General features: G+C 35.7%; 1 protein-coding gene across 24 annotated transcripts in view; it reads right to left on the bottom strand.

Annotated features, from left to right (window-relative positions):
• Positions 1-27,336, bottom strand: part of pbx3b (pre-B-cell leukemia homeobox 3b) — a 150,211-nt gene that overhangs the window by 14,748 nt on the left and 108,127 nt on the right. For 12 of the 24 annotated variants that reach the window (XM_087263833.1, XM_087263824.1, XM_087263832.1 and 9 more), the window contains 4 exon segments: positions 13,605-13,846; positions 7,808-7,998; positions 6,606-6,741; positions 3,651-3,680 (listed from right to left, as the gene is read on the bottom strand). In XM_087263833.1, coding sequence (XP_087119959.1) covers positions 3,651-3,680; positions 6,606-6,741; positions 7,808-7,998; positions 13,605-13,846 — 599 coding nt within the window. 24 annotated transcript variants of the gene reach the window in all.

Raw genomic sequence — 27,336 nt, forward strand, 5'->3', positions numbered from 1 at the left:
CGCACCGCCTCAACCCAATACATTAATAATTACAATAATGCTAATTTTACTAAAAACAGCAGCCAGAAAACAATAAGATCTGGGTCACATGGGGGGTGGTAGATGTGCAAATGCTAGCACTGCATAATTGTGGAATAATAAAGAGATTAAGGGTTGTTTCTTAATAGCCCTATAAATTACGGTGGCCTGTCGCCGTGGCAATCTCTCCTGCTGTATTCCGGCTCTGGCTGGACTGGAGGACCAGAGAGCCTCAGCCCCTTAATGATGCTTTATTTAATTTCCACCTCTCTGCTTCCATTTTAATATCTCCAGCAGCCCGAGCCACACTACGCTACAGCCGCTGAATTTACATGACATCAGATCATTTCTACCCCCACCATGCCTCTGCGCTTCTAAATCTTTAATATCTAGGCAATTAAAATTAATGACCATTCGGCTGAAGCCACCACCGTTGGCAGGCTTTTGCCTTAACATCAATTGTTTGATGGGTTTACCTAGAGGTTAAACTAACAAGCAAGGTTTAATTGGAAGCAATGAAAGCACTAGCCGTCATCCTTTTTACTTAACCTGCTTATGAAGCAGTTTAAGGCCATGGAAAAAGGCACACAGTCTCTAAGCTATGCTGCCTCAGAAGATAAAACAACTTATACTTTTCTTTTCCTAAACCTCACATTTCCCATTTTAATGAAATAAAGATGTTTACAACATACAGCTTATTCAAATTATTACTTCCATCATTTGCTATGTGTTTCTATTTCATTTACAATAAATTCTATAGTTATGCAAATAAAATAAGGATGTCTGAAATGTAAAAATATGAAAGCTCAAAATAAAAAATGTTTAGCTAAGTATTGATTCCGTGTTTATAATCATTTAATTCATTTTAAACTAATTATAGTTCTTATGATAAATGCCTGAAAAGTGTATTTTTATAAATTAATATGTTTTCTTACACACTAATTAATAGTTATTTTGGCGATTGTTAGGTTTAGGTATTGGGTATGTTTAGGGATGTAGAATAAGATTATTCAGAGTTTGTACTATATGAGAAGTAACATATAGCCAATATCGTAATAATAGTCAGATATTGAGACACTACCCTTATAAGACATTAATATTATGCTTGATTTAGGTCACCAGCGTCTAAGGACAATGTTATTTTGACATCCAATAACGACATGAAATGACGTTGTATTGGAAAATGGCCAAAATCTAATGTCGAGCCAACATCTTAAACTAACGTAATGTTGAAGTCATATTCTGAGATTTATTTGTCAGGTCTGGCAACCAAAATCTAAAGTCTGATACAATAGATGTCATATTGGTAACGTCCACATAATGTCAAGCTGTAACATCAATACACATAGATATTTAAAAGTGAAAAGTGACCAAAATGCAATGTTTGTCCGATGTTGGACATTGATGTCTGATTGACGTTGGGTTCGGATGTCGTTGGGTTCGGATGTCAAACAAACAAAAAACAGTCCAAACAAAATGCAGTGTTCCATGATGTTGGAGTACAATGTTAATCTGACATCATGTTGATGTCCTGTGCCTGCTGGGTAGTTATTAGTAAGAAATGGTACTTAAACTGAAGTGCAACCACTTTAGTTTAAACTGACCTTCAGTTGTTTTGTTCTATAAGACTAATTTCTGTAAGACTACTCTAGTATAGACCATTTTGAGGTATGTTAACAAAAGCAATGGTCCCAACGTATTTCCTGTTTTACATTTTCCAGTTCTAAACCTTCCAAGAATCCAAAAAGAGCCACATATTGATAAATAAAGTCATAATGGCAGTTTTTAACATTGAGTTATAATAGAATTGCCTCTTGGTACAGTTATGAAATAGTTTGATAACACACAGGAGATGCTCATGGGCCAATAACATCACTACATTGAAATTATCTATTTACAAGACAACAGTATATCTAAATCCTAGGTGGTTATACAACACAGACTTTCAGTTTACATGTTGACATACTTTTTTTGTATTCATAATCATGCCAGAAGACACTAGACTGAAGATGCGGTGGACTTCTATGCTTGGAACCCAATACCTGGTTTGTTTGCTTTAAACCAATGGAGAGGAAAGCCTGTGTGGGTGTAGTAAATAATTCACCACTACTCCCTCCCCAAGCTTGGGTCAATAAGCTGCTAGTGTCACTGAAATGGGATGGATGATCTTACCCAGGTCTCAATACCTCCCGATTTATACTGCTTCTCTTGCTGAGAGTGGAGCTTAAATGGAGACTCAGACTTCTGGCTTCGGCTTCATCTCTCTCTCTCTCTCTCTCTCTCACACACACACACACACACACACACACACACACACACAGTCCTAGGCGGTTGCAGTGGACAGGGCTGCTGATATTATCAATAATGAAGTGGTCTGCATTAATAGTTAACACATTAACCTGAGGCAGAGCTCTGCTACATGTATAATGAGCTGAAATATTGATAAGTGTCGCTCGTTTGAACCGCAGGAAAATCGAAGCAGAAGAACCGCATTTAATTGGGTGATGGGCACTACACTTTGTGCCCACTCATTTGCAGGGTGCGTGATATCCCCTCTAGATTTGATGCCTAAAATCATAACAGTTATGAAAACTATTTTTAAAAATCCTTGTGTGACCCTGTATGCCACAGCGATCGTTTAGAAGATGAAGAGATTTTGCCCAGATAATGAGCTTGATTCTGTGTGCTGAATGAAGGGGTGCCTAAATTTCATTAACAATACTATTAACACCACATATCACTTCTAATCAGTTGCACACCTCTGGGATCTACATGTGCTAGTATTTGTTTCAATGAGAGTTATTAATTACATTGCTATACATTGTTTGTTTTTAAACACAGGGCAAATTTGGGTAACACTTCATTTTAATGTACAATTCACACTAATAACAAACCATTAACTAAGACTTGTACTTCGATAAACGTTAGTTTAGTAATAGAAAGTAAGGAAGCAGTTGGTGTAGTAGGTTTTGGGAAGGATTAGGGATGTAAAATAATAAGAAAACTAATACCTTAATAATAAGCTAGTAGTAAATGGTATGAATTGTTACTTAAACTAAAGTGGTACCCACATTTGTCATGTTTTAATTTTCTGATAGTAAAATGCAAAAAAAAGGCATTAAAAATAACACCATTGTTAGTATACCAACCAGTTTTGTAATATTATTGAGAACAGATTGTCCAGCATATAATTCAATATTAAATAAAACAAATAAAAACGGTACCTTAACATATGCAGTGATTAAATACAATGTGAGGTAAATATCTACCACAGGCATGTCAAAATGTATAATGACAAGACATGACACAGGACATTAAGCGGTTTGACGAGTGAAATTCTCTAGGGAAAAGTGGAGGGGGTGTATATACATATTGTATGTATGTTACATACATATCATCTGATACTGATTACTGAGCACTCCAAATAAAGTTCCACGCAACACTTGCTTGGTGTGCAGATCTGTTGTCTCTAAGTGCAGGGAAGGTAGACTTTTGGGTAACAGAGTGCTGAGTATGTCTTAACATGTTCTAAGGTATAAGTGAACACACATGAAGGGGTGACAGAATAAAGGAAAAGCAACAATAAAGAAAAAAAATGGCACAAAAAAAGTGGAGCAGAAGTCATGACATACCTGTGCCACTGTGATGGTGGTTCCCACCCCCTGAAGGCAAAAAAGAATGGCTTTTACAGGATCTGACTCTGAACAACCCTCCATAAGCCCCTCCCCACAGAGTAAAAAACATTGATATCATCACAGAGTATGCAAATATGATCTGAGACCAATGACTTAAACAGTATACATTTTCCTTGACCACCTCTGTGACAGTTTGAAAAACACAAAAGAGTTTTGTCTGTGGGGAGATGGGTGTGGGTGGGTACTCTTGCCTTCAGGTGGATTCTAAATTTAGATATTTGAGTGGGAAAACACTGCAATGCTCTTATAATAATTGATTGTATTTTGTTTGTCTTATTTATTTATTTTGCAAAAACGAATCACACTGTGTGACTAAAAGTTTGTCCCTCTTCTTCCTCTCCGACACACATACACTCACATTTTGCACAAATTTACTCTAAAACACAATGACTGACACAGATCACCACAAACTGTGGCATCCATCCACAACAGGGTACACGCTGTGTCTTCAGGCCCTGCTTGAGACTCAGCTCAGTGGAAGTATCAGACTGATGTGTTAGAGCAAACAGGTATGCATGCTAGACAGTGACGAGAGGAAAGAAGAGGACAATGAGAGAGAGCGACTGAAGAGTCTTTCTGGTGTGATCAAGATTGGCCCTGTCCCAAACGGTGCCCTTGCGATCCTCCTCCTTGCGAGTCCATGCTGCATAGTGCATAGTGGCTGCAAAGGGGATGCTCGGGAAGGTTTGGAAACCTAAAACGACAAACTGTACACCATACCAACAAAAGTCACAAGACTCTTCACATTAAGTGCGCCATTGGAGACAGGGCCTTGCTTTATCTGACCTAGCCTTGCCAATTAGCTGTGGTTAGACTAGATTATAGTAATACCCTGCTAAAAAACAAAAATAAGTCAAAGGTGGTTTGATGGTCTCTTAGTCTGACAGTCTGGGCCCTTGGCTGGTTTTAGAAGGCTATCTGAATACCACCCCACCACTAGTCAGAATTGGAGATCTATAAACCACAGATTTAACGTTAGCATCTTTCATAATGTTAAGCAAAGTCAGTGTAAATTGGAGGTTTATTTCGGTATGTTGATATACTGAATAAACTGAAACTAAGTATAGAGTAGGGCGTGTGGCTTTCTTTTTTGCGCATCATTGACTTCTAGCAAACTAACTATAAGAAGTTAAGAAGTTGAAGACATCAAACATAAACAGAGAAGAACAGCAGTCCAAATCTGGATTTGATTTAAGATGACCAATTTAGTTACCAAACATTCATTTGATAACCTTAATTATTCATCTAAATGTTAACAAAATGTGCTAGGACATGAAAAAGTAAATTTTGATTTCACACAGACTTAAAGGTTAAGGACTCCCTGGAGTATTTTTTTTTAATTATTTTAACAGATTTGTGTGTGTTGAGCATCAGTAAATACAACATTTGCACCTGTCAGCTTTAATGGTGGGGAAAACTGGATAATTTTGAGCTTTTGTCAGCTAATTTCATCTTCTGGGTTTAAAATAATTTTGGGGCGGGATCTAAAACGGTAATGTAAAGCAAATCTGCTAGTGGAGTAATGACGCATCGGTTCCTTATTATTATTCTTAGAGAAATTTTCTTATCCTATGAGAAGACCCTGCTTTTTAATTATTCATGAGAGCATGTGCTTTCCGAAGGCAAGGCAGACCTGCCAAGCTGTGGGGTTGTATGTGTTTGTTTCCATGATTCATGAGTTTGTTGGATGTTTTTCACCGTGATTCTGTCAGGCCCGATACAGCAAAGCTGTAGCATTTTTTGTCAGAAGAGCATTACGAAAATTGAAGAATGGCTGACTGTGTCTTTTATCAGTTGAGTTCATTACCATTCAGACACATCGCCAATATGCACGCTGCTGTCTTCACCTCTGTTCAAAATCATCAGATAATAGTTGAAACAGACAGGGAAAGAGACCTACTGCTCTGCTACCACAGTCTGCATTCAGACCCGGGGATTGAAGGGGAGAGAAGTCATCCTCTTTTATAGTGTTTAGGAACACGATTATTTTTATGATGATATAACAAATTGTTGTCATGTGTATATGAAATTATTAATAACAAATATAGCAGGACATTAAATTACTTACTGTTTATTTCTTTGCATTTTAACTTTGTAAACTATAAAATCATGGGTCTTCTCATGGTTAGTGTCTCTTTTTGTGAGCCGATTGACAGTTGTTCGCTCCCCTCTTTTTCCCCTCCTTTGCTGGCCACGCCTACTCCTCCCTCTGCTCACAGAGCTCCATGCCCATCACGAAGCATTTTTTTTAAATCCTGAGGCAAACTTAAACTGAAAAGGGGAGGTTTCATGGCCCTTTAAAGAGATTATGACTTCTATTGGTCACACATCTTCATGTGATACGAATTTGCAGGGCACCATATTTGAACAATGGAATGCAATGACTTTCAGACATTGTATTTCCTGTCTCCTACATTTACCAAGTTAAAAGAATGCACAGAGTAGTGATATGATTGCCCCTAATTCAAACACACCTGAACCAGCTAAGGAACATCTTCCGAAGTTGCAGTAAGGCTTAACTTAAGATCCTCGAGTTAGACCAGCTGAATACCAAGCTAGCCAGGCTAATGGACCATCTTAAACCAGCATTTTTAACCATTAATTTGTATATATATATATATATATATATATATATATATATATATATATATATATATATATATATATATATATATATACATATATATACATATATATATATATATATATATATATATATATATATATATATATATATATATATATATATAGCAGGGATTGGACTTAATTGAATTTACCCAACTATTGCCTGTATATAGGTACACTAAATCTTCAGACTTTGACAGATAAATATTTCTTTTAGACTATCCAACAAACTGGGCATGTGCTGCTGTAAAAGGGGTGTGGTCTCACCTGGGATACTGTTATGCTGCACTTCTTAGCCAGCTCCTCTTTGGCCTCTTCGCTGGGATAAGGGTTACTAAGATGCGAGTAAAAATACTCATTCAGGATCTCGGTCGCCTGCTTGCTGAAGTTCCGCCGTTTCCGTCTGGCGTTGGACAAGTTGGAGAGGGAAACAAGAGGAGGAAGGCAATTAGAGACTCAAATAAAACCTTGTGAGATGGCCAAACTCATAATGAAGCTGCTGGCAGGAAATGAAGTCGGGAAGGCTATTATCGGAATACATATGTAGACGCGCAAATGGACGTTGTTACGTTATCAGTTGAGCTTTAAGCGAAGCGTGAAATGTTCAGTGTTTAGAGCGACAAGCGTTCCCTCTCTCTCTCTTGCGCTTTCATTCTGATGGGGGCGTTTAGAGGTGCTCAAGCATTCCCAGTCAGAGCTATATCTTGGGACATTAGGGAAATCAAGCCATGGCCAGCTGAACACTGTTCCTCAAGTACTGGGGCAGGGCCTGATGGAGTTGCACTTACCGCCACTCACTGCAGCAGCCCACCCCACCGCGGTTAAGCGCTGGCTTCTTTCTCTCGCCTTGTTTAATGCCTTTCACACGAGTGGCCGGCCAAACGATTGTGCTTCCGCTTCACTTGAGTGTTCTCCTCGAGACCTCATCCACTCTTTTCTCATGTTCACTGCATCATTTCTCTCCCCTGTACGCCTCTCCAGATCTCCTCTACCAACTGTTTGTGATTACAGTAATCTGGACCACCTGCTGATGACCTCCTACCCACCAAACGCAAATGACTTCATTTCCACTCTATAAAACTCTTAACTGCTTTCAGGTGCTTAGCATGACTGTGTTCGGTGGATGGCCTCTAAGCTCTAAAACCCTTGTCTTGGCAACACCCCATCTTAACCGCTAGTGGTTGAATAATGCTGAATACATTATTGCTCATGGCTTATAACAGGTGCCGTTCCATCAGTGGGATTGCCTTAACCCTGGGTATGTAGGTTAAAAGTTCATACTTCAAGAAACAATTCAAGAAACAAAGTACCAAGACTTTCTGTGTTTCTATAAATGCAATTATGAGTTGTCATTTTGAATAACATATATCTGCAGATGATAAGTAGAAGATATATTCTTTCAAACACAAGTGAGAATAATTTGTACATGCACATTCTAAAAAAAATCAAATAAAATTGAGGACACCAACCTGGCGTCAAGGAAGCGGGACCTCAAGATCATGACAGCCTCACAGGTGCTCTGTTTAAGCTGCATTTGGATGGAGCTGAATTTGCGATGAATGATGCTGACCATGCGTTCAATCTCTTTGGGCGAGATGGGCCGTGTGCGAGACTGTTCTCTCAACAGGTTCATTACGTGGGTAGTGAACTCATTACATGCCTGTGGAGAAAGACAAGTTTGAGTTTAAGACTGCAGCGTTAATTCCGACTGAGGATGTAGGTGTAAAAAATCAAATCATTCCAAAGTCTTTAGGACCCACTACCGAGACTCAGCAGCTACGTGCAATAAATAATTTCTGAATCTACAATTCATCATATCTTCACTTAAACCCCCCAAAAAACTTCCTAGAGATCGACCCTCCTTTTAAAATCGCTATATAGTCTCGACTCAGAAATGACAGAAATGCTCTTTGACGTTATTCCGCAGAAGAAGCACATCAGTTCAACTGCATTCGTTTGAAGCTCTCCGGAGCAGCAATCAGCAATATTTGAAGCAAGTTCAAAGCTGCTGCTCTTGAAAGCTGGGAAAAAACACCATCCATATACTGTTTGTAGTGCTGCTGAGCACTTGAACGGCTTAATAGGTGAAGTCATCTATGAATGCAAATGCCGATTTGCAATTTGGCACCTGCCCAGCGCCCGTAGAATTTAAACAGCTTTTCGTTAAAGCAGTGGTTCATACATGATTAATTAGAATAACTCATTTAGGTAGTGCTCACTTTAGCTCATTACTCGGAGTAAAATTTGTTAAGTATTTACATTTAGATAATTAAAAACGGGGAACACCCTTAAGAAAGATACATTTACTCCGGGTGAAGGGTTGAGCCACCTTTTCCGCATGCTTTCTTTTTAAACGCTTGCAAGTAATCAGGCTAATTTAGCCCATTCTCTGGCAAAGCCATTAGCTAAACAACTTCCATATCATAATAAAAGGATTGTTATTTACAAATAAAAGTGCTCCACAGACCATTCTTGATTGTTTACGGTGTAAGTGCACTCTACAGCAGGTCAATGACATAAGAGTGACCGTGAATCAAGACAAGGAAAAGCATTACAAAATTGTTCACACTTTAAAATAAGCTTACACTGGTTATTGTAAAGTAAGTTAATATATATGAACCCAGACTACTTGTACAGCATTTATTTATTATAGTCCAACAGTTGCTAGTGCATTATTTTAATCAAAAGTTGTGTAACATTAGATAACTTACTTTGAGATGAGAACAACATTGAAGAGCTTTATTTTCTTTAACGCTTGAAAAGATTAATAAATACTGTGACATATGTATTGTTCATTGTTTGTTCATGATAGTAAATACATCGACATACTGTCTGTTAAACAAAACATGCATCTTACTAAATGTAAATCGATATTGTTTAAAGTAAATAAGTAAACAGGGATATTTTGTGGCATAAACTCTAACCATTATCAAGTAGTTAGCCAAAGCTTCATATATACAGTGCAAATTTATTCATAGCGTTTCAATTTTTCCACATTTTTTTATGTTATAGCCTTATTCCACAATGAATTAAATGAATTTATTTCCTCAAAATTTTACACACAACACCCCATAATGACAATGTGAAAAAAAATTTTTTTTAAATTGTTGCTAATTTATAAAAACAAATAAATAAATAAAATAAAAAATCACATGCACATAGGTATTTACAGCCTTTGCTCAGTACTTTGTTGATGCATCTTTGGCAGCAATTACAGCCTCAAATCTTTTTTATATGATGCCACAAGCTTGGCACACCTGTCTTTGGGTATTTTTGCCCATTCCACTATGCAGTACCTCTCAAGCTCTATCAGGTTGGATGGGAAGTGACGGTGTACAGCCATATTCAGTATGATTTAGTCTGGGCTCTGGCTGGGCCACTTAAAAACATTCACCGGGTTGTTGTGAAGCCACTCCATTGATTTTTTAGTGGTGTGCTTTGGGTAATTGTCCTGCTGAAAGACCTCGCCCCAGTCTGAGGTCAAGAGCACTCTGAAACAGCTTTTCATTCAGGATGTCTCTGTACATTGCTGCATTCACCGTTCCCTCAATCCTGACTATTCATCCAGTTTCTGCTGCTGAAAAACATCCTCACTGCATGAGAGGGAGTGGCTTCTATCTGGCCACTCTATCATACAGGCCTGGTTGGTGGATTGCTGCACAGATGGTTGTCCTTCTGTAAGGTTTCCTCTCTCTACAAAAGAACGCTGGAGCTGAGACAGAGTGACCATAGGGTTATTGATCAACTCCCTGACAAAGGCCCTTCTCCCACGATCACACAGCTTAGTGATCTCTTGTGCCCCCCTGACAATCCTGTTTCAGAGGTCTACAGACAATTCCTTTGTCTTCATGCTTGGTCTTTGCTTTTACATGCACTGTTAACCCTGGGACATTATTTAGTCAAGCGTATGCCTTTTCAAATCATGTCCAATCAACTGAATTTACCACAGGTGAACTCCAATTAAGCTGCTGAAACATCTCAAGAATGATCAGTGGAAACAGAATGTACCTGAGCTCAATTTAGAGCTTTACAGCAAATGCTGTGAACACTTATGTACATTTGGTTTTTCAGGTTTTTTATTTTTAATAAAAGTTGCAACAATTTCAAAAAAAAAAAAATTTCACATCGTTATTATGGGGTTTTGTGTGTAAACTTTTGAGGAAATAAATTCATTTGATCCATTTTGGAATAAGGCTGTAACAAAAAATTAAAAAATGTGGAAAAAATTGAAGCGCTTTATTAATATTTTTTCTCAAAATACAACATCATACATATATGCTGTTTGCATATTATTTACCACAGTTAGTGCTAAATACAGTGTCATCCCACATTAGCCTTTAATATATTTATAAGAAATTGAAAAAAAATAACAATCTTCAAGGCATGCCAATGCTTCTCCAGTGCTCCTAAAAAAACCTTACAACCTAACTGAGAGTGTTATCTAATGGAACCTTACTGTAAAGTGTTATCAATTGAGTTTTTAGAAATGACCTTAATGTATTTGGTTTACGTTTATTTATTTTTTATCCTAAGGATTTCCTCAAAACCCCCACCACTTTAACTACACCTGGGGAAACAAAAATGATGGAAAGGCCCTCGTTCAACTCGTCCTTGATTATGGGGAAAATAACTAAAGCGCTGAATCAAAAATTAATGTCAGCTCCATTAAAGAATCAATACATGACCTCAATGAAGCAGCGCATCCTGCATAGCCACACTCTCAAATGTACTACGCAATCAGAGGCTGCTCTCCACACTGTAACTAAAAGCGTCTGCTCAATATTTATAAGAGGATGTCTAGACTACCGCTGTACAGGGGTCAGGTAAGTTGAAGATGTCCTAATGCCTGAATACCACCATAAATCACATCTGCTCTCAGTCGTAATCATGATAGACAGGACTGTAAAATGCAAAATGCTTGCTCAGGTTTAGACCTCTGACACCTTCAGTTCAGACGAAGGCCTCCAGGTCTCCCTTTAAACCTGTCACGAAGCGCCAGTGAAAAAATATCTATTCAGACAGAACAGCAAGCTGGGATTATTCACGCTTATGGGATCGATGCAAATGTGTGGATGCAGATGCAAAGCTCTTTTGTAGTATTCTTGGCTCTGCACCATACAATTATGCTACGCTTTGTAACATTACTACTGTAGATTTTCGTTTTCAAAGCTGGAAAAGGATTTAGGGCCTTTTTCTTCATAATTAAATGCAACATCATTTGCTTTTGCCTAAAATTAACCTAGTACTGTCATCATAATCAGAACAAAAATAAAATCTGTTTGCAGAAAGAAAGAAAGAAAGAAAAGATCACAATATTGCACAGAACTACTGAAGTGGCATTAGTGTAACTGGTTAGATTTTCAATTATAAATGTTCTACACTGTAAAGAAATTGAAGTAATTTTAATAAGTTAATCAGGTTTCAAGTAAGTTATGCAAAGTCTAACTCATTATTGTTTTATTAGTTAGTTAGTTAGTTAGTTAGTTAGTTAGTTAGTTAGTTAGTTAGTTAGTTAGTTAGTTAGTTAGTTAGTTAGTTAGTTAGTTAGTTTGATTGCAATAAGTTAAAAGGTTAATTAGATTTAACTTAAAAAAGGCAGCAAGACTTTTTTTTGGGGATAAATAGGTGCACCATTCAGTGGTTCCCAAAGTGGGGGCTCGCAGGACAATGACAGGGGGCCGCTTGGTGATTTCCAAAAGTCAAATAAATTTAAAACATAAAAAAATAGTAGTTATTAGTAACATAAAAAGCATTAACATGCAAATAAATTGCCATGAGCTTTGCAATATTTTTTGTTTGATTGTGTGTTTACGTTAGATTAACAGCACAGCAATACTGTCATCTGCAGCAGATTGATTTTATAGCAACAGGTTAAACTTTCTGACATCTTTATGGCAATCAAATACACTGAAATAAATATAGGCCACAACTGAGCATTGATCTCTGAGTCTCCAAAATTAAACCAAGAATAGATACCAAGTGCTAAAAACATTGTGCCCACCAGTCTCATTAGGCGAGGTTAATATTTTTCATTCATTTTCTTTTCGGCTTAGTCTCTTACTTAATTAGGGGTCGCCATAGCAGAATGAACCGCCAACTTATCCAGCATATGTTTTACGCAGCGGATGCCCTTCCAGCTGCAACCAAACACTGGGAAACACCCATACATACTCTTTCACACACATACACAACGGCAAATTTAGCTTATTCAATTCCTCTATAGCGCATGTCTTTGGACTGTGGAGGAAACCGGAAACAGGATCACCAAGAGGAAACTCACGCGAACACAAGGAGAACATGCAAACTTCACACAGAACTGCCATCTGACCCAGCTGGGGCTCGAACCAGTGACCTTCTTGCTTTGAGGCGATCGTGCCACCCACTGCACCACCAACCCACTGACACCAGGTTAATAAAATTAACTAATGACTATATAAAAGATAGTCTATGGTTGTTAGACTGTTGCACTTTTTGTGTTGTTAATATTAATGTGGGAGTCATGAGTCACTGGCATTGTTATTTTGGGGGTCGTTCACTGAAAAGTTTGGGAACTCCTGGACTAAGTAAAATTTTAAAAAATGCTTAAAGTGTTCGACCCAAAACACCCGCAGCCAATCAGTAGTAAGTGGTGCATCTAGTAATGATAACAGAGATTTCAAAAAAGGGGCAATGCCTTAAGATGAAAGATAAATTGGCGTGTTTGGTGTTTTTAAATATCAAAATTTGCTTGGTGAACCTGTAATATATAGTTTGAAGGGTCATATGTGTAGGTTCAGTAAGTTCACTTTTATGGCACAGGGTAAGTTCTTCTCATGGTCTTTAAAGTGAAATAACTCAACATGAACACAGGGGGCTGAGAAAAAATGTCATTTCCTATGGAAATCTTAAACTATACAAGTAAAAAAACATATATAATTTTTAATAAAATGAACTAGTAAAAACATATTTGATTTCAGCTAGTGGCCAAAGAATTTTCATTCAGTTTAAAATGAAAAAACGTAAATAAAAATGAATAATAGTGTATACAGACACACAGCAAAAAAATATATAATACAACCTTTTCTACAATTAAAATGAAATCCAAATCTAATAATATATTCTGAACTGAAATGATAAAAATCCACCACAATAACTATTCAGAGATACTAAGACAACATTGGTTTTGGGTTAAATGTATGGGGAAGAAAGCGCAGAGGAGTTCAGTATGACAGTATTTGTTGTAAGCTGTTAAGGCCTTACTGGACTGTTGTGTATATTGTCAATCACCTGCTCGTATTTCTCCAGCTCGGTGTGGTAGATCTGTCTGATCTGGGAGAGTTTGGCCCTGTAGTCGGAGTGCTCGATGGAGTTGTCAGTGGGACTGCCAGCCGCTGCTGCTGCAGCCGCCGCCGCCGCTGATCCTCCACCCTTCTCTGGTCCGGCTACACCCTCCGCCAGCAGCATGTTGTCCAGACGCATCAGCTGTGGATCTGGTGGATCCTCCTCCTGAGCCCCGCGGATACTTAGACCTGATCAACAAAAAAACAAGAGATGCTCAGTGACATGATGAGGCTTTTTATGGTCTTACACAGTTTCAAGAAGATGTTTGAAGCAGATTTACCTGTGAAACATAACAAATCTTCAACTTTTTTTGTATTTTAGAGAAGTATAATGGACATAGATTTGTTTGGAAGACTGTGAAAGTAAGTCATTTTGACTATTTGTCTCACATAATTTGACTTTTTCTTTGTAGATTCCAATTGAGCAATTCCAATTGAACATCTCACAATCGAATCGTGATGTTTTGCCTCACACGAAAAAATAAAATAAAATAAATCTTGCAATTTAGAGTTTATAACTGAAATTTTAAGTTACTAAAACCTAGAAACTATTTTTTGTCAGATTTACCCAGCAAAATTATCTTGTTTTTCCCCTTTGGCAGATTATTTTGCTAGTTTAAGGGAAAAACTCACTTCATTTCGACCTCTGATAATAATAATAATAATAATAATAATAATAATAATAATAATAATAATTATTATTATTATTATTATTATTATTATTATAACAATTATAACAACAACAACAACTATAATAATAATAATAATAATAATTTATGTGTAATGTGCTTTTCTTAGACTACAAGACACAATACTAACAATACAAGGCAAAATAGCAGAAACAGCACAACAATAAAAGAAAAAAAATGCAACAAAACAATAAAAATAAGAACCATAAGATAGAATAAAAAAGTTATCAAAATGGTCATCCTAAGTTAAAAGCAATGTTAAAAAGGTGAGTCTTAAGATGTTTCTTAAAACAGTCCAGAGAAGTGGCATTCCTAATGCTGATGGGTAGTGCATTTCACAGCTTACACTGTATGAGAAAGCCCTACCACTCATGGTCTTGAGTTTACAGCGTAGCTGATACAGGGTAAGTCCTGATGAGAAACGAAGACTGTAAACTGTAAGACTTTAACCTACTATTTCTTAAAACTAGACAATGTTTTTTGCCTGTCTAGAAAATGCTTCTTGATTTAAGACTTTTTAGATATTTGGATTAAAAGAGACAAGACAAAAAATCTACAGTAAGTGAGAAAAGCATATATTGCTGTGTTCCAGCATTGAGATTAAAGCAACAAGTTATTGACACTTTAATAAATAAATACAAATTCTGCATGAGCCACTGCCCTCAGGAATCGTAAACAATACAAGAATGAATTAATTTTTGACAAATGATTGAATTTGCTATCGGTTTTAAACACAGACACACCATCACACAAGCAGCGAGACTCTGCAATCGAGTCTGCCAGCAAATACCACAATCTGTCACAACAGGCCAAAATACCTCCAGATTGTATTCAAGTAAAACAAAAAAATATGTGGTCCACTTCCGGCCCATCGCTATGCTTGAGTTCAAGTGAGACGGATCAGGGCGCTGGAGGTATTGAGAGAGTGCTGAAAAGGCCCGTAGGTACGAATTTGTTTTTCCTCTGTTTTGCAGCGCTGCCGTCTCGAATTTTCACAGCACACTGCACACACGGTTTGTGTACTCACAGCCATACATGACAGGGACACTCGCCGACTGACACACACTCGACGGCGTGATGGCACCTCTCCACGCTGAGGCGATGCTAAACAGAAAGACGCGCGTCTACACGTGTCTGAACGCGCTCGCCTGCTGCTCCCAAATCACGAGTGCCGCGTAATAACCAGCAGAAAAAGTGTTCTCACAAGTGCCGTTATGTTTCGTTGCTAACAAACTGTTTTATTACACATCCCGGGTTCTGCTCTGTGCAGAGGATGGGCTGCTTGAAATGTATGTAAATTTGCATAGCAATCGATATGAGGGTGAAAGATAGCTCATTGTGTTTGCCTGATATTCATAATGAACCTCGGAGCAGTAAAGAGCCATTAAGATTGATTACAAACTTCCTCATCACGCTTGCCTCTCTTTCTCTCTTTCTGTGTTTGCATAATGAACACCATTCATACTGGAGAATAATGAAGCAGAAAAAAAGTTCTTTTGGTGAAAGATTTTAATCAAATGTTTTCATCTTAACATGTATTTGGAATGGAGTTTCTTAAGGAGCAAGAGGGTTGTGTTTTATTTTCTGTGTTAATGGAAGATGTCTCAAATTTGTAGAAGTAGAAGTTGTTGTCTAAAATAATCAATGGTCTTCCTATTTAAAGCAGCAAAAATTATATATATATATATATATTACAACTATTATGATTACAAATGTGTTAAAGAAATCTCTCTGTTAAACAAAAATTGAGTTAAAAATAAACAGGAGGGCTAATAATTCAGGGGGGCTAATAATTCTGAATTCTTCCATTTATTTTCTTTTTGGCCCTTTATTAGTCTTGGGTCACCACAGCCGAATGAACCATCAACTTATCCAGCTTATGTTTTATGCAGCGAATGCCCTATTAGCTGCAACCCATTACAGGGTAATATCCATACACTCTCATTCACACACATACACTACAGACAATTTAGCCTACTCAATTCACCTATAACGCATATCTTTGGATTTGTGGAGCTAACCAGAGCACCTGGAGACCATGTGAACACGGGGAGAACATGCAAACTCCACACAGAAATGCCAACTGACCCAGCCGAGGCTCGGACCAGCGACCTTCTTGCTGTGAAGTATATATTTATATATTTTCTTTTCTTTTTAAAAATAAAAGTATCTATACTTATAAATACTATACAGGGATATATACACCAATATGGAAAATTATGATAAATAAAATAAATAAAATAATATTTAAATAAATAAATAAACAAATGAACAAAGAAACAAATGAAGAAACGGAACTAACAAATAAACGAAAAAACTAACAAACAAACAATTACATACATACATACATACATACATACATACAGATTTGATTGAATATAATAAATTTAATACATAAAATAATAATTGAAGAACTGGGTCAAGTGCTTCCGCTGAACTGTTCTTATGCTGTTACAAAATTGGCACATTTAGGGTCTGTAATTTTTTTAAATCAGTGATCTTCACTGCCTGGTTGATATACGATATGAAGTGGGTCACACATTGTACAAGAAGCACTACATTAAAGTAGGAAATTACATTTCCCCCTCGCCATGTTTTTAAAATATAAACATTTATTTGATCCCAGTATATTCAATGGAGTTTTTGTGCTAACATGCTAATTCTGATGGGCATGTGCAAAGATGGCTTTTCATCTCATTTTACACTTGCACAACTAAATGAATGATGAAATCTATTTAACTGATGGTATTTTAATTACAGTACAACATCAATGCAGTGAAAGAAGCCTTATTAAATTACAAATTAAACATAAAACATTAACCTTTTACCGGAGGTTTGTCAGTATGGGAAGAAACACTAGCTGTACTTACATCCTAATGTATTTAAAATAAATATTTAATTGAAATACTATTAAAGAAAAACAAAAAACGCAAACAATAGTTTTCAACTGGTGTGTACATGCTGGAGACTTACTACTGATTACAGAACCAGCTTTACTGACAAAATGTGTAAACAATTACTTTCATGCAGAGCAAACCAATATTGCATAACTTACTGGCCAATCATTTTTTCAGCTATTTTTATTTATTAGTCCACCAAAGTATACATTGGGTTTTGGATTTTTTGCACTTGTGATTTTAACTGTTTTTCGACTTAGTCCACAAAGTGTCAGCACTGAACCAAAATGTCTCCTTAACAGTCAGAAAATAAACAAAAGAGAAGAACAACAAACTACTGAAGATGCCAAAAAGTCCACATTACTGAGCACATCTGTGAGGGGATTACAAGATACTGACAACTCTGCTACAAATCAATACAAAGACCTTTTTTATTGCTTACAGTATGTAGATTTCAAATAGAAAAAAAAGCATGGACACTGAAAGAGGATTAATATTTCTAGAGTGCTTGTGTTTAGCGCCTGTGTTCGAACAGATATACATTCGTCTGTGCATACAAATACACAATATTCCTGACTTAAGAGATCTATCAGTGAATCATAACTATTTCTCATTTAGCAAATAGGTTTGGGCACTGGCTTGACATGAGAGCTCCAGCTTTAAAAGCCAGACATAAAATAAAAACAAAAACCTCAATAAAGAAACGAGCTGAGATTAGCATACTATTATTTAGATAACACAAAGGAGGGGAAAAATCATCATGGGTGCACAAAGAAATGCCTTGGTCTAAGTGGAGCGTGCATATGGTGTGGTTGGTCTGGGTATTTTGGATGGTTTAAGTAGTGGGTGATTTGGGGGTTCTGAGAGTTTCTAAGAGCTTCATTACAGGCTTCATTAAGATACTGTGAGATGCTGAATCCTAAATGAGCAGATTACTGACTTTATTATTGCACTGTGGAAGCCTGGCAACCAGCTAAGCCTCTTTGTGTATTTGACAGAGACAGAAAGACACACATGTACACACACTCACACATTACACAAAAAAACACAGAAGTATGCAGGTATTGTAGGTTTCATGGGAAAACATTTTTTGTTATTTGTTGACAAAAATAGATTATATTATAGGTACTTTAATGACAGACAATGTGTATGGACATATTATATAGTTAAAAAAGGGGGCAGTAGGACATTTTTAAAGATGTCTTAAGCTCACCAAAGCTATATTTATTTGATTAAAATGCAAAAAGCAATTGTGTTAAATATTAAATGCTTTATTATGATTGCATATGCTGCATTTTTAAGATCGCCAGTCATCAGCGTAACGTTAACCTCCAAAAATTAATGTAACATGATGATTACTGCTAATTTAATAAATAAATAAATAAATGTGATATTATTAGTATAATTATTTAATGAATATAAAGTAAAAGTCTTTTTTTTTTTGAAATTTAAAAGTATATATGTAAGTATATATATATATATATATATATATATATATATATATATATATATATATAAATATATATATATATATATATATAATAAAATAAAACAAATAAAATATAATATAAAATATAATATAATAAAAAAAATTACAAAAATCTAAAATAAAAAAATTAAATAAAAAATAAAATAAAATATAATATAAAATATAATATAATAAAAATAAAATAAATAATAAATTAAAATCTAATATAATATAAAATATAATATAATAAAATATAAAATAAAATATTGCACACATTGCATTATTTTAATTTATTTCCCTTATTTTTTGTCAACCTGGTTTATTTAATAAATCACCATCAAAATCAATATATACACATGCAAACACTATTGACTAAAGTCATACATCAACCACACTTCCACTTGCTTCCAAACCTCTCGCACACTCCAACACAAACCAACATTTACACATTCATTTCATTGTTTTGTAAACACTCGCTCCCATAAAAAGCACACAAAAAAGCAACAATCCATCAACACCGGCGGCGAGCAAAACCCAGACAACCAAACAAACCCCCGACCAAACACGGCCACTCCAGCTAACCCACTTCTGTAAATAAACAAAGACAAGCCGCTGTCAACATGAAGAGACCATTTACTCCACTAACACAACAAATCTGCAGAGCCTGGTCTGGCGATGGAGGTGCGATATTGATCATGTATGTGCTGTTGATATTAGGCCATGGGGTGTAATGGTGTGAGAGGCCGAGGATGAATGAGGTCATTTGTGTGCTGGACAATGCAGTGTCAGCGAACAGAGCCAAGGCCACAGCGGGGACACACACACGACCCCCTCCATTCACTCCTGAAGCAGACACACAAAAACATGATCACAACTACAACATTGACATAGAGACACACATGATCCTCTCAGATCAAGAAACCAGTTAGAATCATGTAGTTTGGAGATATTACAACCAGAATCAAGTAATTTAATGATATTAAACTCAGAATCAAGTGATTGAAAGATATTACAATCAGAATCAAATAATTTAATGATATTATAAGCTGAGTCATGTAATTTGGAGATTTGCTATTGTTTTTATTAAGCTGAACAGTTTAATTAATTGTCATGTTTTTCAGATTGATTGATTGATTGATTGATTGATTGATTGATTGATTGATTGATTGATTGATTTATTGATTGATTGATTGATTATCATGGGGTAATTTTAATATTGTTAAAGTTGTTACAGCTTTTTTATTATTATAGTTTTACTATGTGCACAATCTCTGGGTTTTTATTTAGTTATGCATAGTATAATTGTGTACACTGTATTTTTTATTCATCTGAAATGGCAATTTTGTTGGTTTGTCACTTATTTTCATATTTAGATTTATGATTTTATTTTATTTATAGTGAAAGTTTATTTATGTGTGTGTGTGTGAAATTTTTACAATATATACATATCAGTTATAGTTAAGACTATAATGGTTAATATTGTCATTTATTTATTTTAAATCTTATAAAACATCTTCTTTATTGAAAATTTATTTTCACATTTAGTTTTTATAATTTTACTTTAAGGTTTGTTTTGATTTCAGTAAATCTTTAATTATTTAATGTGGGTTTTTTTTCTATTTTATAGACTATTTGTCTACATATCTATAAAGTTTTATGTATTCATTTATATTTACATGTTAATTTAAGTACATCAAGTTAACCTAAATAAAAATGAGAATTCCTGCTTTAGAAATTAGCTGAAATAAAATATTTATTTTTGGCCATTTCATTCATTCATTCATTCATTCATTCATTCATTCATTCATTCATTCATTCATTCATTCATTCATTCAGCTTAATCCCTGATTTGTCAGGGGTCACCCCAGTAAAATGAACCACCAACTTCGTGGCCGATCACACCAAATGCACTTTTTTGTATTGAGAGGTGCCTTTTCTGAATGGTTTTACTAACGGCCGAGAGCATTTTGTGTGCTGCTTTGTGTTTTTGCCATTGCGTTATGTGCTCGCAGTTGAAAATTAGTCAACTCTGAGCCGAAATAGTGTGTTACGTCAGTCGCCTCTGTTTTATTCTCCAATCAAATGAAAGCAGAGGTGCAGTTTCCATTAAAGTGACAGCAGTGTTTGTGTTGTCAAGATGACTACGTGGACTTTTAAAGGAGGAGGAGGAGAGACTAGTGGTTGCCATTTCAAGTTATCCAGAGCCGTATGTCTTTACAAATCTTAAACATCACAATATTATTAAATATTACATTTATAACAATATCGACAGCAACACTGGAATCTGATGTCATTGTCTACTGACATAAAAAAGCGAACCGCGATTCTTGTCAACAGAAAAGGCAGTGGGGTGCGCCTCTTGTTTTCAGGACGGAAAACTGCGTTCGGTGTGACCATACACTCTGACATTTGCACACACACACATTCACTCATAAACCAATTTAGTTCTATAGCGCATGTGTTTGGACTGTGGGGGAAACCAGAGCACCCAGTGGAAAACCATGAGAACATGGGGAGAACATGCTAACTCCACACAGAAATGTCACCTAGTCCAGTCGGGGCTCGAACCAGTGGCCTTCTTTCTGTGAGGCAACAGTGCTAACTACTGAGCCACCGTGTTGTCCTTTTTTTTTTTTAATAATCATATATTTAATTTACTTTACCAACAAAAATGTTTATGTTTGGCTTTAGTTTTAGGTAACTATACCCTAATCTTTATATAACTCTTGTCTTTTTAACTAGATCGACCCAAAATGTTCCCCATAGGATGTTGTAATGACACTCAGCAGATGTTGTCTGCGGTTTTACATGTTTATCAGACCACAAATACAGCTTTAAAAAAAGGCTGATACCTTCCAGATGACTTGAGTTGTCACTGAATAGCATATGCAACTATTCGTATGTTTGAGTTTGAGTTTGATTTGTGCTACATTAGAAGTGTTAAAAAAAGGCTCGATTTTGAGCCCGCTTTATTTCTTTCCACATATCTGTCAGGTATATTAAACACACCCCGACTGACACATTTCCACACCGGCCTCAGTTGTCACTAGCATTCGCCTCAGTCGCTCCTGAAGGACCGGCGAATTTACAGAGCTTTTCACTTAAACAGACATAAATCAGCACTTTCATTCAAACCAAATAATCTGAGGCCATAAAGAGCTGCTTGTCTCGCACTGTATATTATTACCGCCGAGTTCCTGCGAGCAATAACACGACGGTTCGCAGGCAAAGCCGAAACGGAGCGGGACGTGCGGATGTGACATGTAATGCAGTTAAAGGTCCTGTCGCCCACACTGGCCCTGACACTTTTATCATACGTGTCCATTTGTATTTGGGAAATGGCGGAGATAGAAATGATTACTGTGCTGTAAGGAGAGAGAGAGAGGGAGAGAGAGAAAGAAAGAGAGAGAGCGTTAGGGCCTCCAGGCTGCAGGACGGGTGCAGTAGTGCCACCGCAGCCCAGGAGAGCCATCCATAACGGCCAGCTTTGCAGACACTGAACCCCCTCCTTCTCTGCTCTGCTTCACCTGCTGCTGGAGCTTCCAGGAAAAACAGCGCTTTCACTTTACAACAGACCAAGAGGACAGTCACTGATTGTTTTGTTGTTACCTTGTTTGCTCCCAGTGTGTCTTGTTCTCTCTTTTAGTTAGTTATTTATACAACTTATGCACATATAAATGTAATATATATGGTTTACGAGGAGAATATAAATCCATATACAGTATAGTCATTTACATTTACATTTAGTCATTTAGCAGACGCTTTTATCCAAAGCGACTTACAAATGAGGACAAGGAAGCAATTTACACAACTAAGAGCAACAATGAATAAGTGCTATAGGCAAGTTTCAGGTCTGTAAAGTCTAAGAAGGGAAGTGTTAGTAGTATTAGTTTTTTTTTTTTTCAACATCAAAAAATCAAAAAAATGTCCCAAGACAAGAATGGGTGTTGTTTAATAGCTTAAATACAACTTTGATGAAGTGTGATGATCCTCTTTAGATGTTTGCTACTGCAAATAATATAATGACATGGGTATGGACATGCCTTGTGTCCACGTAATCCAAAATGCTTCAAAATTCAGAATTTTGACATTCAGATTATGCCACAGGTATCCAATGAGAGTTGGGTTTAGGGGTAGGGCTAGAGAAAGGCTAGAGAAAGGATGTATAATAGACACTTTTTTACAGTATAAAATAAAATATGTCTATGGAGAGTCCTCGTAAACCACATATACAGGTATGCGTGTGTGTGTGTGTATGCAAAATAAATGATGTTTGATCGATAGATAGGAATAAAATGCAAACAATGATTACAAGTTCAAGGTTTAAGCAAATATTTTATCATTTATACTTCGTATTTACAGTTTTGATAGATAAAGGTGTTAAGATTTCAATTTAAAATAAAAACTATAAATAAATAATAAAACAAGCCAACACTTACATGTATTTACTCCGTGAGGAATGTGTTATTATTATTATTATTGTTGTTATTTATTATTATTTATTATTATTATTGATGCTTATAATAATATAATAATAATCTAAGACATAAGCAATCTGGTTTTTAATTTGACAATTATTGTTTATGCACATTTTAAAAAAAAAAATTAAGATGGAAAGAAAGAAAAAAAGAAAGAAAGAAAGAAAGAAAGATTGTTAGATAATAGGATAGAAGTTTTCTAACTCATATGTGAACAACATGCCTATACACAAGCTCTTGTAGCACATTTCCAAGTAGACCTTTTCATCCCACTCCCTATACTCCTTCTATTCACTTCTCTCAATCGTTTTTCCTTGTCCGTTTTATTCTAGCAACCCGATTCATAACTTCCAGCTCACAGAGCATCCAGACAAATAAGAAACAAGCAAATCTCCTCAGTTGTACCAACACTTTTATCACTGCAAACTAAACCCCAATATGCCTGAAATGAATTAATGCTATCACATCCACACAGCGGGTTATTTCATCCCCAGGCCTGCATGCGTTTGCTTTCCTTTAAGCTAAGCGGCTAATAACACTTTTAGGATGAGCAATGTAAACATTGCGCCGCGATACTGCTAAAATAGGCTTTGAGGCGATTAGATCTCTCATTGGCAGTAAAGCTGCAAATATACGCAGCCGAGAATTTCCACAGCTTTAGTATCCGCTGATATCCAGACTGGATTTACCTAATACCTCCGTCTCTCCGCATGAACCTGACAGCGTGTGGAAAAAGCATACACCTTTATCCAAATACATTGATGCAACAAGACCATGCAGGATGTACCACAGTTTCTGTCTTTAACACTAGAACTGCCAAGAAAGTCACTTCAGTTTTCTTTCTGTATTATTTTGCAACATTATACAGTACATTTGTTCAAATAAAACACATTTTACTGTAGAGCACTGGCTTTTCTTATATGTGTATTCTAATGATGTTATTTTATTCAAGTACAAAACAAATGACCATTACATAACAATACTTCCAGTCTAATACAAAGAAAACATCCTAAATACACTTTGAAGTGTTTCTTTTGCCACATATCAATGTGTCTGTTGATATCAAGTGCAATTCATATTTAAAGGCTGTTGTCTCATGAATTGAGCCATAAATCTCCACACACTGTACATGCACAAAACTTGTAAGTTTTAATCATATCTGTATTCTGAATGTTTTTACAGAGGAACCTTCTCATGCTTGACTTGCATTGATTATGTACATTTTATTCTTCACAACAAGAGGAAAGAGAGAAACTACACATATTTTTCTATTAATGAATATGGAGCACTAAAGAGAGACAAACAGAATCCTCCCTGTAAAAACCATTTGACTTTAACATATCAAAACCAAGCACACACACAAATGTTGAACTGCCTTTATCTGGAGTTCTGATTCTTTTTACAAGAAAATTTTTGCATAATAGCACATATTTACTTAAACAATGCATGATGTGCATATTTAAACAACATTTTAGAAAACTTATTTAGTTTTATTTACTTTTGTAATTCTCAGTTGGGTAATTATGACAATGTTAGTTTTTAAAACTCTATTCACCTGCAGTGTCTTGCCTTAAAGGGATAGTTCACACAATTATCTAAATTTATCAACATGATAATAATAGTAGATGTTTTCATGTAAATGAAAATTTGCTGACTATTTACTGATCCTCAAGTGGTTCCAAATCTTTAAGAGTTTATATCCTCTGTTGAACACACAGGAAGATATGAAGAATTCAGGAGCAAAAACCTCCAAATAGAATCTGAAATTTTCTTCTGAAATAAGCATTTCTTCTTTTCTAAGCCTCCTATATGTGTAGGTTTAACAATTTCACTGTAAATGCAATGAAAATATCTAACCTGATCTCACAAGGAAATGTACATATTTTACGTTTAGTCAGTTTAGTGGCTAATTCGTACAAGTTCAGTCATACGAAAATGTACAATTTTAAAAAGAAAGCTTGGCACGTACTGCCCCTAATCCCATTCCAACTGTCATTGGGGAATGAGCAAATCATACTAAACTGTACAAATGAGATTGTACTAATTCATACAAATTAGTCAATAAATCAAAAAGTTATTCATTGTGTGAAATTGTGTTGTAATATCATATTCATCACCATAGAAGTGAAATCAATGAACCAACAAACAGAAAGGCTCAGAAAATTCCTCATTTTAGAGGTAAATTTCAGATCGAACTGTTCCAATTGCTGCACAACTCTTCATATTTTAAAGAAAACTAAAAAACCTATCACCACTGACTTGCATAATGGCAAAAATAAATACTATAGAGGTCAATGGTTGCCAGCTTTCCTCAAGATATGTTCTTTTGTGTTCAACAGAGCATAGAATATCAAACAAGTTTGAAACAAGTGAAGTGTGAGTAAATCATAATCACATTTTTGAGTGAACTATCCCTTCAATTATTACCAACAATGACCGTAAAAACATAACAGACACTCAAAACTTAATTCCAAAACCCCACTAAAAGCCTCACTAATACCTCCTATACAATTAAATACAAATGGTCAAAATGACTGCTCTGACCATTCTAGAAATGTGTAAATTCTAGCATTACTTTTTTTTTTTTTTTTTGTCTGACGCAAGTTCCTTAAGACTTCAACCCTAACCAAGGCGACAGCAAAAGCTCTGTTCCAAGCAGCTGGGTCTGATGCAACGCTGCTAGTATGATAGTAAATGGACAATAGGGGGTTGGGAGCTCGTTTGAAGAATGGAGGCCAAGATTCACCTTCACAAGTTCCCTAAAAATACACAGTACCAGCCCCAATTAAACGCCGCACTTTAGGCCTGTCACTCGATTTCATCAGCTCAAAAACGAACAACATCATGAAGGAAGAACTGTTGCTGGTGGGTTACGAATGTGAACAGGCGTCTGTTAAACACGCCAGAAATACACACATACACACACAATGTTGCTGTGATGGACAATCGCGTGCCGTCACAACAATTATGGTGAATTTACACCTGCTCTTCTTCTATGTGTCCCTTAGGCACTGGACACGGCCTTATGACTGACCTCTGACCTGTGGCTTGTTTACTCCCATCATTTAAGAGTGGCTGTGAGAGCGATAAAAGCTCATCCCCGCTGAGTTAATGTGCAGTGTTGAAGCGTGCCAAGCTCTTTACACGAGTACGAGCACCACTGAGAGTCGTTTTTTTTTTTTTTTCTCCTTCGGGTTGGTCAGCAGACGAAGGATGGAGGTGTGCTTGCTTTTACTTGCGCAAACCCTAGAGCAGGGATTTCCATCCAGGATTTTCAACTTTGCTTTGTTGAAATAACGGATGAATTTTAATAAATATACCAAAGTTTAATACATAAAATAATAGCAATTTAAGGACTCAAAACTGAAAAGGTGCTTGGTGAGTTAACAAAAAAAAATAGAAATAGATGTTGTCAATAAAACACATTTAATTCAACAAGTTATTTATTTCATTATATTTTTTATATTTCATGTATATGAATAATTCCTTGTTTTTCAAAAGTTAGTAAGTTTCTTCTGCTCATAAAGGCAGTAATATAACAGTGAAGTAAAAGGAGTAATATTGTGAACTATAATAAACAAATGTTATTAATAATAATAATACTATTAATAAACTAGCTTTAAGGCAGTTCATTCCACTGTGGTGACCCCTGATAAATAAAGGGACTAAGACAAAGGAAAATGAATGAATAAACAAACTTTTTAAAATGGGCATTGTTTAAAATAACAAAGTCTAAAATAGTGGTATTTCAATTATATTATGCGTTTTTAAACTATTTTCAAGTTAGGAAATCTTTTCTAAAATTATCATTTAGATCAATGTACTGTAAAGTTGCTTTTAATGAATTTAATATATAACTGCTGAACATAAGTATGTAATCTCACAATATTTCACACATATTTATGGTTCATATTATATTATATTATATTATATTATATTATATTATATTATATTATATTATATTATATTATATTATATTATATTATATTATATTATATGTAACACTTTACAATAAGATTATAGTTAATGTTATTTTTTATTGTTATTAACAGAAATAAAAAATGAACAATACATTTATTGCAGTGTTTTTGTGTTCAAAATAAGTTTATAGTTAAATTAGTAAATCATTTTATTGCTGGAGTGCCCA

The sequence above is a fragment of the Danio rerio genome, chromosome 8, assembly GCF_052040795.2.
Source record: "Danio rerio strain M-AB ecotype USA chromosome 8, GRCz13ab, whole genome shotgun sequence".
NCBI classification, from domain to species: domain Eukaryota; kingdom Metazoa; phylum Chordata; class Actinopteri; order Cypriniformes; family Danionidae; genus Danio; species Danio rerio.